The sequence below is a fragment of the Crocuta crocuta genome, unplaced genomic scaffold (assembly GCF_008692635.1).
Source record: "Crocuta crocuta isolate KB4526 unplaced genomic scaffold, BGI_CrCroc_1.0 scaffold26, whole genome shotgun sequence".
Classification (NCBI taxonomy): Eukaryota; Metazoa; Chordata; class Mammalia; order Carnivora; family Hyaenidae; genus Crocuta; species Crocuta crocuta.
Genome location: NW_027532249.1, coordinates 5,981,583 through 5,994,631, shown reverse-complemented (window position 1 = coordinate 5,994,631; position 13,049 = coordinate 5,981,583). Strand labels below are relative to the sequence as shown.

Here is a 13,049-nt window from a genome sequence, read left to right as displayed (position 1 = left end):
CCTTTACCTGGGTGCCCTAGCAAGCAGTCTGGAGCTGGAGTGGTGCAGGCCTGGAATATTCTGGGGGTGCTCTGTGCCTGTCTCACCTCGAGTGGATGGCTGGGGCTGTAGTGAGCACTGACCAGGGGTGTTCCGGTGTGCGCCGTCTCAGGGCCACCTTGGTGGAATGGCCAGGGTGGTGTGCGCTAGTGGCCCAGGACTCAGTGAGGCAGTAGGCCAGCTCTGCTGCCTGGCCCTTCTTCCCATCTACACTATCAAGGTAGACAGGGAGTGTAGACCATGGCGCTCGCCAGTCCATCGAACCTCGAAAGAGTTCCAGCTCCTCCCCCACTGTCTGGTGGTGTCAGGGCTGACTCTTTTACATTCTATTGCTCTTTTATACCATGGCTTATTTTTTCTGTGCCCCGGGGCACCCAGTGCTGAGTGGCAGGCCAGCTTCGGCACCGGACCCTGCTCCTGTCTGTGCTATCAGGGTGTCTGGGCGCGTGTAAGCCATGGCACTTGCCAGCCCTTCTGACCCAGAGAGAGTTCCAGCAGCTCTCTCGTTTGGTGGAGTTACAAGGCAGGATCTCTTAGATACTAGTTGCTCTTTTAAACGATGGTCTTTTCTGTGCTGTAGAGCAGACAGATCAGCTCATGGTCCCTCTGTGCTAACCTTCCCCACCGCAGTTCACAGGGCTGGGGGCTCCTTTTGTTACCATGTCCCCACCTCTCTGGCCATTCTTGATGTGCTCTGTTGCACAGAAGCCAGCCAGCCCTCAGTTCTTCAGGAGGAACGGCCCTATAAATAGGTATAGATTGTGGAGGAGGTGAGTTCAGGGTCTTCCTACAACACTATCTTGGACCAGACTCAGTATTTTTATAAAACTCAAAATGCAAAACATCAAAAACTGTCAAGGAACCAGCAGAATATTCAATGTTTACAAAGAAAGAGCCACTGAATTCAATTTACAGTTTTAACTATTTAACAGAGGTATTCGTTGTACACATGGTTTCAGTTTATAGAAGCACAAAATTTCTCTCTGGAAATACTTAACCTGAGTTGAAAATGAAGTCAGAACTGAAGAGACTTTAATTCACAAAAACAATTCTCAAAATGCAAGCAACGATTCCCACGTGCGGAGTTGCTCTGAAATTCAGGGTTCACTCCCAGGACAGGAATGGGGGAACACCCCTTGTAGATGGAACGCTGTGCTGAGGTCATAGGACTGCACTTGTGGGCCCTTAATCAGGGTGAGCTTTCTCAGGCACCCTCGGAAGGACGTCTGGCTGCTCAGACAGTTCTGCTTCACGTCAGCTGTTAAGGAAGAGAGGGGAAGTCTGGCTTAGTTCTGTTAAATTGCACGAATAGCACAATAGGGGCAAAAAATAATATCGAGTAATTTCTTCATCAAAATTAGGCTTCTGTGATAAGTCCATGAAAACTTTTAATGTGTAGTAATTTTAAGGCATAGTTATGACTTAAGAGTCATCAACGAGATGTTTGTGTTGTCATTTGTAATAAGCACTGCGAACATCCGAAACATAGAATTCAAATCCAGGATCCGTGTGAGAGGGTAAGACCATGTTTCTTTGTCCTCTAAAACGGTTACCCGCCCTAAAATGATCTCCTACTCTGGGGGGTCATCTAGCTTACTTTACATTGCATCTGTGTTCTCAGAGCCTTACCTAATGATGAATTTACATGCATAGATTTTAGTTTCTCTGAGAACCTCGAGGTATTTGAAATAGACTTTCTAAAAATGTAAAGGAATACATTTAGAAATGTAAAGGAATACATTTTTAGCAAGTATGTATTTTTTTTAGAATGGTTTTTTTAGAAACCATGTATTTTTCTTAATCCCTATTCTGTATCCAGCTAAACTGACAGTGCTCCTTCAAAGTGGACGGGCAAAGCAGACACCCATACGTACCTGGGTAGCCACCGACATAAATGGGATTGTTGGTGTCTGCCGAGGTGGACTGCGTGTGTGGACTTTCGGCACGAACTGCATTCCCATCCACAATCAGAGCCAAGCGGTGTTTGCTTTTCTGAGCTTGAAGTGTGTGCCATCTCCCGTCGCACAGAGCACCGGCAGCTGGCGGTTTGTACGCGGCGGTTAGCCTCCCGGCACCATTGTTAACGTGAAACAAGATCTAAACAAACAAGACACAGGCAAATACCTTGGTGAGTTTTTCCATATTTAAGGAACACGATCCATTTACGTAATGCTCTTGGAGTAGATAAATCCCAACATTCTGCTAAAAAGGAGGGTAAGCGATGAAAAACAGTGATTGTGAAACAACCTCAAAGGATTCAGATTTCCTCACTCCCGAAATTACAGAAAGGATCAATGACCACCCCATGGGAACAAGCCTGAGCCATTGCCCTCAAAGCAGGGCCATTTTCAGGGCTGCAGGAGCTGATGGGTGTAGACGGTCAGTTCATAGTAGGTGGCTCGCACCGATGAAGGAACATTTACAGACTCTCTTGTGACAGACGATAGGTACCCTACCTGCCACAGCAAGTTGTAGCACAGAAAAATCTAAGACTTGCAAAAGAGAGCAGGGAAGACGTGTAAGTATAGTATTGTAGAGGTGAGTGTATTTCAAGGTCAACTGTGATAAATTAAAGATGTACAGTACAGACCCTCGGGCAACAGCTAAGAAAAGTTTTAAAGGAAAAATAAGCCAATAGTAGAGGTAAAATATACATCAGAAATCACATTTTTGGCAACTGTTACGTTTCCAATAACATTTTTTAGATGTCACATAAAAATGTGCAAATGATACAAAAATTTTTCAAAATTCTTTTGAAGCACAGATGAGACAGCCTTTGGCTATAAGCCACAGTGTAGAGAGGCAAGCGCTATGATGTAGAGGCAGCTCTGTTTAGACATGAAGATGAACTAAGAGGTGAAGGGCAAGGGGTAGCTCTGATTTTCTTACATCCTCCTCACCCCCATTCTAGGATGTCTGAGCGGCCAGAAACCCAGTGGGGAGAAGCAGAATTACTGGAAACAAGCAAATGAGATTGCAAACACAACTGGAAAAAACTAGAGCACAGAGACTTGTTCCTTCCCTTGCAGGAGGCAGTAGCTTAAGTAGGTTCAAGCATCTTAGTTCCAGAGCAACACAAGTTGACCACAGTGCAAGAGAAATGGCCAAGTGTAGTTAGGTAGAGAGGAGATTTGAGAGACGCCTTTCATCCCCATGGTCTAGGAGTGGCCTGGCAACAGCTCGCCAGTTCTCCTAGGGTCCTCTGGGGGACACAGAAGATGGCTGAAAAGGTAGCAGTGTCCCTGACGGGAAGCTTGATCTGCAAGGGATGTTGGCCAGATCTCCAGGATCAGTCCTCACACACTGGCGAGAGCTGAAACTCCACACCACTCGTTACAGCTCACCGGGGAGCACAGGCCACAAAAGACAGAGGTGGGGCCTGAAGATCAGGAGAGCGGAGCCACACCTCAGCTACGGTCAGGAGAGAGCTTACAGAAAAGAAAGGACATTACATCTTGCCTGTATCCACATAGCCCCCAGTGGGGTGAGGAAGGAGAAGGAGAACCAGGAGAAACCCTGGAGGCAGTTTTCAAGCAAAAGAGACTAAGGTATTCTAATTGTTCAGTTCATTTTGTTCCGAGCATGGGAAGGACTGGAAATGGAAAAGCAAGAGCGTAATAGTTAACAAGGAAAAAAATTGAACCATTGATAAACACAACAGCACAGATCAATGGCAGGAAACGAGGCTGGGTGTAAAAACCCAATCTCAAGAGAATATATACTGTATCATACCATTTATATAACACTCATGAGCTAACAGAGAGCTGGAGAACAGATCAGTGGTTGCCCAGGGTTGGGGAGAGAGTTGGTGTGGATATGAAGGGGTGGGTTGAGGGAGCCTTGAGGTACAATTAAGTGACTTGATTGTGAGGGTGGATACATAAAGCTAAACAAAATTGTGTAGAGCTACACACACACACACACGTATATGTATAAGTAATGCAACTGAAAAAATTCTGGCTTGTGCCAGTGTCAATTTCATGGATCTGATGTTGTAGGAGAGTTATGCTGTGGCGCCTGGTGGCTCAGTAGGTTAAGCGTCTGACCTTGGCTCAGGTCATGATCTCAGAGTTTGTGAGTTTGAGACCCACATATGCTGACAGCTCAGAGCCTGGGGCCTGCTTCCGTGTCTCCCTCTCTCTTTCAAATGTTTGAAAAAACATTTTTTTAATTAAAAAAAAGTTATGCAGATGCTAACACAGGAGGACCTCCCTATACATTTTACTATAACTTGTTAGCAATCCATAATTACTTCCAAATAAAAAGGTAACACATATCAGGGAAGGTAGAGCATCAGGTTGGCAACTTTGAGATGGCTCTGGAAAAAAGATTTCTGTGTGGTAAAGTTGCAATTTTGCTTTAACTTTAATTTCCATTTTCTGGTCATTTTTAATTTTTAATTAATTAAGCCTTTTCTCCATTCCACTGAAACGATCAATGGAAGTCTGGATCTAGGTATTTGTGCTGTCTCGGGCACTAGGGCAAAGGAGGACCCCAAGCACCTACCTTGCCATTCACAATCTCCAGTCCGATGGCATCCACTTTGGCACTGCTGATCCCCAGGAGGACGCCATTCTCGGAGGTGGTGCGGAATTCCAGTGTTATGTTTACATCTGACTGGACTCTGTAGCCTTCCTTGACTGAAAGATACAAGGATAATCTTGAGTTTGGGGTGAGCCTGGCCTAGGGAGGCTCAGAGTCAGAGAGGCCGTGGGCCGGCCAGCTGGCTGTGCCTCTTGGCTCCTAGTTCAGGGGGCCCGGCGCTAGCTGTTTCTCTGAATCCATCTCCATCCTCGCCAGCAGCTCACCTCCACTCTCTGGCCTCAGATTCCTCATCTACAAGATGAAGTGATGCTATTCAAGAGAACCTGCCGGGGCTGAGGCGGACCAGAGCCCAGGCAGGCCCATTCTCTCCTCTAGGGAAAAGCCAGAAGGGATTTGATTCATAGAATCCCTTCATCAGCTACCCAGTAATAGTCCACTTTATTTTCCCAATATCCACATACCGAGTATGTCATCATTTACTGAGCATATTAGTATCCACACTAGTTTTGGGGTTTTTGTTGTTGTTGTCTTTGTTTTTTTTACATAAGGATTTAATGGGTATTTTATTCAAGTGCGAGAAAAGCTGGGAATCCAAACTGGGGATACGTAGCTGGCAGCTGTTCAGCGCAGGGTTAGAGGAAAGTGGGGAGCAGGTGGAGTTACCAGAGCGTGGAAGCACAGAGGAAGGAGAGAAGTGTGCTGGCTTTTCCTTTCCTCCCGGCCGTCCCCAGTCTCCCACCAGGACTCCCTGAGACCTGTGGTTCCTGGGGTAGGAAGCAGAACCGAGGCCAAGAGGGGCAGGGTTGGGAGTGCAAACAGGCGAGAAACACTAACTCAAGTACATCACACGGAGAGGGAAGGCCGGCTCCGTTACAAAGGCTGGTTCTGGGCCCTGAGGAATTGACATTCGAAGGCCTTTTAGACATTTAAATTCCTCTCCTTAGGATCCATAGTGTCAACAGTCTCAGGGGAGTCCATTTCTTCATCAAATCTGACTTGCATTTGGCTGGTCTAGATACTTGATGCACTGATTTTTGTCACAGGCCTTTATTAACTGGGGCAGAGAGAATATTCTGCCTTCCGTAAATTCAGGGCAAGTACAGAGAGAACCAGCACCACGTTTGCCGTCTGCTGGAAGGCGCCGCTCCCCAGGCTGGAGCAGGCCTGCAGCAGGCCATCTGGGGCCACGAGCGGGAGGAGGCTTCTCCCTCAGGAGTTGAGAAATGAGAAGACACTGGAACACTTAACTAACGATGGTCCGCCTGCCTGTCCAGGGGATCCCATCCTATCAGGACAGACCATTGGGTCCATTTCAGAGTGCAGCCTAAACCCACACGTTGCCTTCCAGATCACCGATAACACGTACCAAGAGCTGCATATCCACTTCCTTCAAAGAAAGTTCCTTCCTGGGCCACTGCATAGCACCTGGACACGGCAGATGCTGACACTGGGCTGCCCTTGTCCAGCTGTCTGCCGTTCACTATCACCTCCCCGATGCAGGCGGGGACACTGTGGGTGATCTAAACCAAGTGACATGAGAATAGACACACTAAGTATAACCAGAAGGGCAAGGGTAAAATTTTCTTATGCTTCAACAAGACACGTTAAAATATTAACTTTTGGTTTTTAAAATCGAATTTCCACAACAGTTTACATAAACATCTAACTGAAAGCTACTGGCTAGTAAGATCTTGGCTCGTAATGCAGTAAACGTATTTTCTATTATTTTGATTAAGTAGTGTGGGAATCAAGGCCCTGAGTTTTCTAATCTGCAACTATAAATCTACTGGACATCCTGCATTGTACCAGGGCTAAATGGCTGGGGAAAGGGAAAGGCTCGTTAATTAACAGGAAAGGTTGGCTGAGCTTCCAGGGGAAGCCCCCACACAACTTAGGGATGCAGTTTAAAAGGTGTGCATCATGGGGCACCTGGCTGGCTCAGGTAGTTGAGCGTCCGACTTCGGCTCAGGTCATGCTCTCATGGTTCATGGGTTCGAGCCCCGCATCAGACTCTGCTGGCAGTCTGGGACCTGCTTCGGATCCTCTGTCCCCCTTTCTCTCTGCCCCTCCTCTGCTTGTGTGCGCGCTCTCTCAAAAACAAACATTAAAAATATTTTTAAAAAATATCATATACTATAATACTTAGGGTCACTGGGGGCACCTGGATGGGTCAGTGGGTTGAGTGACTTCAGCTCCGGTCATGAGCTCACAGCTCGTGAGTTGGAACCCGGCGACCAGCTACGTGCTGATAGCTCAGAGCCTGGAGCCTGCTTTGGATTCTGTGTCTCCCTCTGTCTCTCTGCCCCTCCCCTACTCATGCTCTGTCTTATCTCTCAAAAATAAACATTAAAAAAACTTTTTTTAAATGCAGCCAAGCTCCAGTTTCAAACAAGGTAATTCAACAAATAACATTTTCCTTTACAAACAAAACAAAGGCACAACCACAATAAAGGCAAACTGGGCTCCATACAGGAAATGCAACTTACGTTTCCAATGTTCCTGGCTCTGTACTCAGAGGGAAGACCTCCTAGGTACAGCTTTCCTTCCACGTCCAACATGGTACCGTCTCCCACCGCGGTCACCGTGGCGGATTCCTGGCCGTCAACAGTCACGAAGCCCTTCCTTTTAAAGTGCTCTGTCTTGACCTAGAGCAAAATGAGAATATCCACAGTTTTTAAGGAATCTGAGAAAACTGTAACAGATGTTTGTTTGCAACATCTGTTCATTACAGCTGTAACGACGTGAATGAGGTCCTAAAGGATGGCTCCGATTTTTGCACGGTCGCTGCTGAGGAGACCGAGCCTGGCAGGAGGCCAGAGCAGGCCCAGCTAAAGCGCGCACGTTAGAACAGGAAGTTCTCCCGACCTCGTTAGAGGAAAGCAAAGGCCATGACCTAAGTGTTGGCCCGTTCACTCCACCCTTATCAAGGGCAGGCTTGATTTACTTCTCATCAAGTCGAGAATATTTTTGGTCCCTTTCACTCATTCCACCAGCGTTAGCTCCGGAGTGCCTTTGAGGTGTCAGACACCGAGCTAAGCCTCAGGATGCAGAAAAGGTCCCTGCCTGCAAGCAGCTCATGTTCTACAGCGGAGACACCGGACACACAGCAAGCTGGAAATCAAAAGGATCATTTCATGACGGTGAACTGGAGCGGATACGAGGGGATGGGTGGCATAAACCTTAGCACGAGTGATCACAAGCTTCCTGAGGGCATACCGTGTGCCACCTGCCGTCACTGATCAGTGCCGGGTGGGAGACCTTTGTTCTGCCTTTCCCAAGGTCGAACATGAAGTGAAGGCGGCCCCCGTGCAGCTGGAGCGTGGCATGATCCGCGTGGCTCTGATGAGCCATGTAGTAAATCAGACCGCTGGAGGCAAACGTCCGGATGCTTAGCTGAACGGAGAGCCTGGAGGAAGACAAGAGCTCGGCCCTCAGAAAGAAACTTTCACTTGTAACAGTAACCTCCAAGAGAGACTCCAATGGCTGTTTCAACCCGTATATTTAACAGCTCAGCAGAGAGCCATTCATTAGTCTTTCATCCATCCATCCATCTATTCACTCAGCTAACAGTTACCACATACGTGTGTCTGCCAGGAACTGTACTAGATGCTGAGGCTGGAGCAGTGGACAAAGAGGAATGTCCTTTCTCCCACAGAACTAATACTAGAAATCTAGCAGAGAGAAAATTGGGTCATGGGTCCTGAGAGGCCAACTGGTGGTTCCGTTAAGTAGTCGGGGCAGGCAGCTCTGAACAGGTGCGGTTTCCGCGGAGACCTGAATGACAGGAGCCAGCCGCACAGAGCTCAGCACTTTGTTTTCAGACAGTGCTGGGCAGGGTAGAACGATGGGCTTGGTTTGGGCGGCCGCCCGGGATCCCCTACCACGGCTCCGTGGGAGACGGCACCGCTCGGCAGTGGAGGGAAGGCTGCGTCTGGGTCCCCCCCCCCGCCCGCCCCGCAGGAGGCAGCACGGCGCTAAAGCGCTCTGGGACGGGGAAAGGAAGAGTGTAAGTCCATCCTCGTGGATGAGGGCCTCCGGGAGGCAGTATCTAGATTCCAAGCGCAGCGGGAAGTCACAGTATTAAGAAGCGGAGTGGGCATGGCTTGATTTACATCTTAAAAGGGACTTCTGATGTGAAGAGGCCATCCGACGAGGCCAGGGTGTCCACAGACAGCTGTTGCAGCCGTCCACGAGGCCAGGGGGCCGTGGGGGACACAGAGGGGATGAACTCACTCCTGCAGTGCTCCAGAGGAGGAGGCAGTAAGACCTGTAGGTGCACTGAATTTGAGGAGGGCAGGAAAGACCACCATCTCTAGGTTTGGGCCCTGGGCATCCACGGGTACGGTGCTGAGGTCTACAGAAATGGCAAAGATCGGGCGAGCAGGGGCGGGGGAAGACTGTGAATCCGCTCTTGGTTATGTTGATAGTGAGGAGCTCGTGCCAATCCAGGCAGAGATGTGGAGGAGCCAGCCGGGCATACACTGCCTGAGTTCGAAGCAGACATCAGGGCCAGGGATGTGGGAGCTGGTGCAAATCGATGCTATTTTAAAGCCCCTGAAGTGTGGAAGCTCCCTGGAAGAATACACAGAAGAGGCCCTGGGCCTTCTCGGATGGAAGAGGAGCCAGCAAAGGAGGCTGAGCAGGGGTGAGGAGGGGTGAGCAGGAAATCAGGAGCAGCTGGGGCTAGGGCAGCCAAGGAGGCCGAGTGGCCAAAGGCATGTGACAGTGCCGAGGGCCCGGCACGGAAGGCACCACGGGATGTGGCCACAGCAGGTCTGGGAGAACTGTGGCAAGAACAATGCAGAGGGGAGGGGAGGGGAGGCTGACTGGGAGGGCAGGGAAGAAAAGGGGGGGGGGAAANGTGAGGCAGCTTTTCTTTTTTTTTTTTTTTTAATAAGGCAACTCTTTTAAGACGTCTTACTATGAAATACAGCCAGGGTACTGTGAGCTCAGGTCGGGATCTCGCAATCCATGAGACGGAGCCCCGCCCTGGGCTCTGCATGAGGCCTGCTTGGGATTCTCTCTCTCCCTCTCTTGCCTCTCCCCTGCTTGCTTGTGCACATGCATGCTCTGTCTCTCTCTCTCTCTCTCTCTCAAAATAAATAAACATTAAAAAATAATGTGCAGATCTACTAGAAAGGGAATGACCAGCACAGACATAGCACCTGGGTTTGGATCCTGGTTCTGCTGTGTGCCCTGGGGCAGGGGACCTGACTTCCCTCTTACCTCAGTCTCCTTGTATAAAATAAAGATGGTGCCTTCCCCATGCAGGAACTCTGAGGACTGAGTTGGGGTCTATCGAGGCAATCTGTGGCACAAGTGTTTGCACCTCTTTAACACTGAGGAGGAGGGTGATGGCTTGGGGGTGAGGGGGTCCCGAGGGCTAGCAAGAGAGGGAGCAGGACCCCTCCTCTGCGGTGCAGGGGACAAAGGCAGCGGGGGTGCTCTTTTGGGTAGTGGGTGGAGGAGGGGGTTCTCTGTTCACTGAGGCAGTCCTTGGCTGGGGCATGAAGAGAGGCTGTGGGAATGCAGAGTTTTGAAAGAAGAGAAGCTATAAAAACTTTTTTTTTTTTAGAAAACGAACATAATAGAGAAATGTATTGGCTTCCCATACAGTCTGGAGGGTCCAGCTGAAATCAGTGGCCGTGGCTTTCAAGTCAAACCAGGTAGGAAGGAGATACACACTTCTGCAGCCTTGACCACCAGTTTGGGTTCTGGCACAGATTGGCCAAGTAGGAGTTTTTCCCGGGGCCGTGGTGGAAGCTTACAAAGGAACACCAGTAATTATGGCACTGTGCCCTTCTTGGCTGGGGATAGACCGTTCTAGGGGAGCTGTGGGAGGGGGTTGGTGAGAAAGCATGAGGGGTTCAAGGGCTTGATGCAGTTGAGGAGCTGTTGGAATGGGAGGTAGCAGCAGAAATGAGGAGCACTGGGTTAATAGGATGTGTCAAGTAGAGATTTTGGTTGGAGGAGGGATAGGTATGTACCAAGAAGGCCAGGATGTGTGTGCCCATGGGGAGAGGGTGGCTGAGGAAGAGCCCTCGGACAGATAGGAGCCAGAGGAGCGGGAAGGTCTGGTGTGGGGTGGCTGGATTCACGGAGAAAGGCGGCCCAAGTTGTGGAACAAAGACACTTCAGACACAAGGTCTGAAGACGGTGCCATGGGGGCAGTGATCACGGGGGGCAGTTACACCAGGTGCAGGCCGAAGGAGCAGAGGAAGGTGGACTCCCCCAGGCCGCATCGTGGGACGTGAGCTGGCTTTGTCAACAAAGAGTCCTCGGGGACAAGCAGATGTGAGGGCAAGAGGGAACATGCAGACTGGTGTGGGTGTGGCACCAGGGAGTTTGAAAGGCACAGTGAAAGAGTTTGGGTGGACAATTTGACCACATTAGTAAATGCTTACAAGAGAATGGGCTTGAAAAGTCCAGATGATGCTAGATCTAGAGGACTTGAGTTTCTAGAACAAGAGTGACTTAGATTCCCTACCTATATGCTTTCCTGTATTCATACAGAGAGGCAGCAGCTAGCCTTCATCAAGAAGGGGAAAGACAAGCCCCAGGAGCCCTGCAGAACCTCATTTTAAGCGTCTGAATTACACAAAGGCTGCATTCCTCTCTCTGCCTTTTCACTGCTGCCATTTGGTTGCAAGTCGAATACTCCATAATAAAATACAAGAAGCTTCTGGAAAAGACTCATCTGAAGAACACCTCCCAGATTCATTTGTCAGTGAGACATCTAATAAAGACTTTAGAACAATACCCACCTCTTTCTGACGGCCAGCTGATTGAAAGGCAACACAAAATGGCTGCCCTGTGTGAGGCCAAACTGGTGAGCGTTGGGGACGTACTCGGGGGCCCTGTCCACAGCACATTGTTCCTGTAAGAGACGCAGACGAACTCTCAGCCACACAGAGCCAGGGCCCCCACTAATGTGTACAAAAGTATCTTAGAAGCAACAGGATCGGAACACCAATAGCCACAAATGCACGTTTGCACGGACTTATTCTCTGCTTTAAATCATGTACTTGCTGTGTCTTTATCTGAGAAGGCAATTAGAGCTTCTGTCTTTCACCTCAGTCCCACTCTTAAGTTTAACTTTTAAGTTTGCTTAAAATCCCCATGAATTTTCATCAGGCCAAAGGGGCAAAGGCCTTGCTGCTGCCCTCCCCTGCCTCTCACCCCGGGAAGGCCCGGGGGATCAGTGGCAGCACGTGCACCGGGAGACCGGAAGTGCCCGCAGGTGACCAGCAGGGGTCTCTAATTCCTCCCAGACAAGAGCAGGGTCCAGCTGGGAGGAGCGAGGCTGGAAGGGGGGCTGCTGGGGAACCTGCACGTGGCCTGCCCTCACCGTCCACACAGTGAGTCTGGACCACGTGAGGCTACCGCTTGGGGTAGGTAGATGCTACCAAGAGCACTGTCCTGAGCTCAAAGATCAGCCCTACTTGGAAGGTACTGCTTTTTGTACGACTGCACCACCATCTAAATAATTAGATGCGTGTTTTCAACCAAGGAAACAGAAATGAGAAAAGGGAGACGAGAATGAGAACTAATAACTGCCATTAAAAATACTTGTTCATGTGGCACCCGGGTAGCTCAGTCGGTTAAGTGTCTGACTTCGGCTCAGGTCATGATCTTGTAGTTCATGAGTTCGAGCCCCACGTCGGTCTCTGTGCTCACAGCTCAGAGCCTGGAGCCTGCTTCGGATTCTGTGTTTCTCTCTCTCTCTCTGCCCCTCCCCTGCTCATGCTCTGTCTCTCTCTCTCTCAAAAATAAACATTAAAAAAAATTTTTTTTAAATACTTGGTCAAACTTGGCTTCTCCTAGATGAATCAATTTTTTTTCAAGCAACAAATAAATGTGCAATTTTTATTTTACATAATGACTTATTTTCCAGTTTCTGACTAAATCGAAAGTGACAATGTGTCCATATAGAAACTCTTCCGAAAAGCCTGCTGTATGGTAGTCCGATGAAGACAGCTGTCAGGGCCTGCTGTCTGTAAATGCTGTGCTGTGTAAGCAGAGAGCCATTCCCAGCCCTGCCCCTGCTCTGCTTCTCAACACGGGGATGACTCTGGCAACCATTCCTAGGCTTCTTTGAAAAATGGCTTCCTTGGGGCTCCTGGGGGGCTCCATTGGTTGATCATCAGACTCGTAATTTAGGCTCAGGTGATGATCTCGCAGTCCGTGGGATTGAACCCCGTGTCGGGCTCTGTGCTGAGCATGGAGTCTGCTTGGGATTCTCTCTCTCCCTGTCTCTCTCTCTCTCTCTGCTCCTCCCCCACACACGCTCTCTCTCAAAAAGAAACATTTAAAAGAAAGATAAAGAAAAATGGCTTCCTGTGGGAGTTGGAGGGCAGGTGAATGGAAGAAGCTGGAGTGTTTCTCCTCCCTTCCAGCTCCAGGTGGCCTCTCTGACAGGCCCTTCATTCTCTGTGCCCCAGTGCTCACCAGGCCACCCTCTCTGC

General features: G+C 49.4%; 1 protein-coding gene and 1 long non-coding RNA gene across 2 annotated transcripts in view; one reads left to right on the top strand and one right to left on the bottom strand.

Moving 5' to 3' along the window:
- Positions 1-947: 947 nt before the first annotated feature.
- Positions 948-13,049, bottom strand: part of LAMA1 (laminin subunit alpha 1) — a 177,431-nt gene continuing 165,329 nt past the window's right edge. The window contains exons 60-66 of the mRNA XM_077778268.1: positions 11,349-11,461; positions 7,801-7,990; positions 7,071-7,229; positions 5,951-6,104; positions 4,546-4,679; positions 1,914-2,136; positions 948-1,297 (exon numbers count right to left, since the gene is read on the bottom strand). Of these exons, the coding sequence (XP_077634394.1) occupies positions 1,137-1,297; positions 1,914-2,136; positions 4,546-4,679; positions 5,951-6,104; positions 7,071-7,229; positions 7,801-7,990; positions 11,349-11,461 (1,134 nt within the window). The 3' untranslated portion in view covers positions 948-1,136. The remainder of the gene's footprint in view (positions 1,298-1,913; positions 2,137-4,545; positions 4,680-5,950; positions 6,105-7,070; positions 7,230-7,800; positions 7,991-11,348; positions 11,462-13,049) is intronic.
- On the top strand, positions 8,560-11,343 carry LOC144243065 (uncharacterized). The gene is made up of 3 exons (XR_013338529.1): positions 8,560-9,229; positions 10,160-10,250; positions 11,098-11,343. It is a non-coding gene; the product is annotated as an uncharacterized LOC144243065 (long non-coding RNA).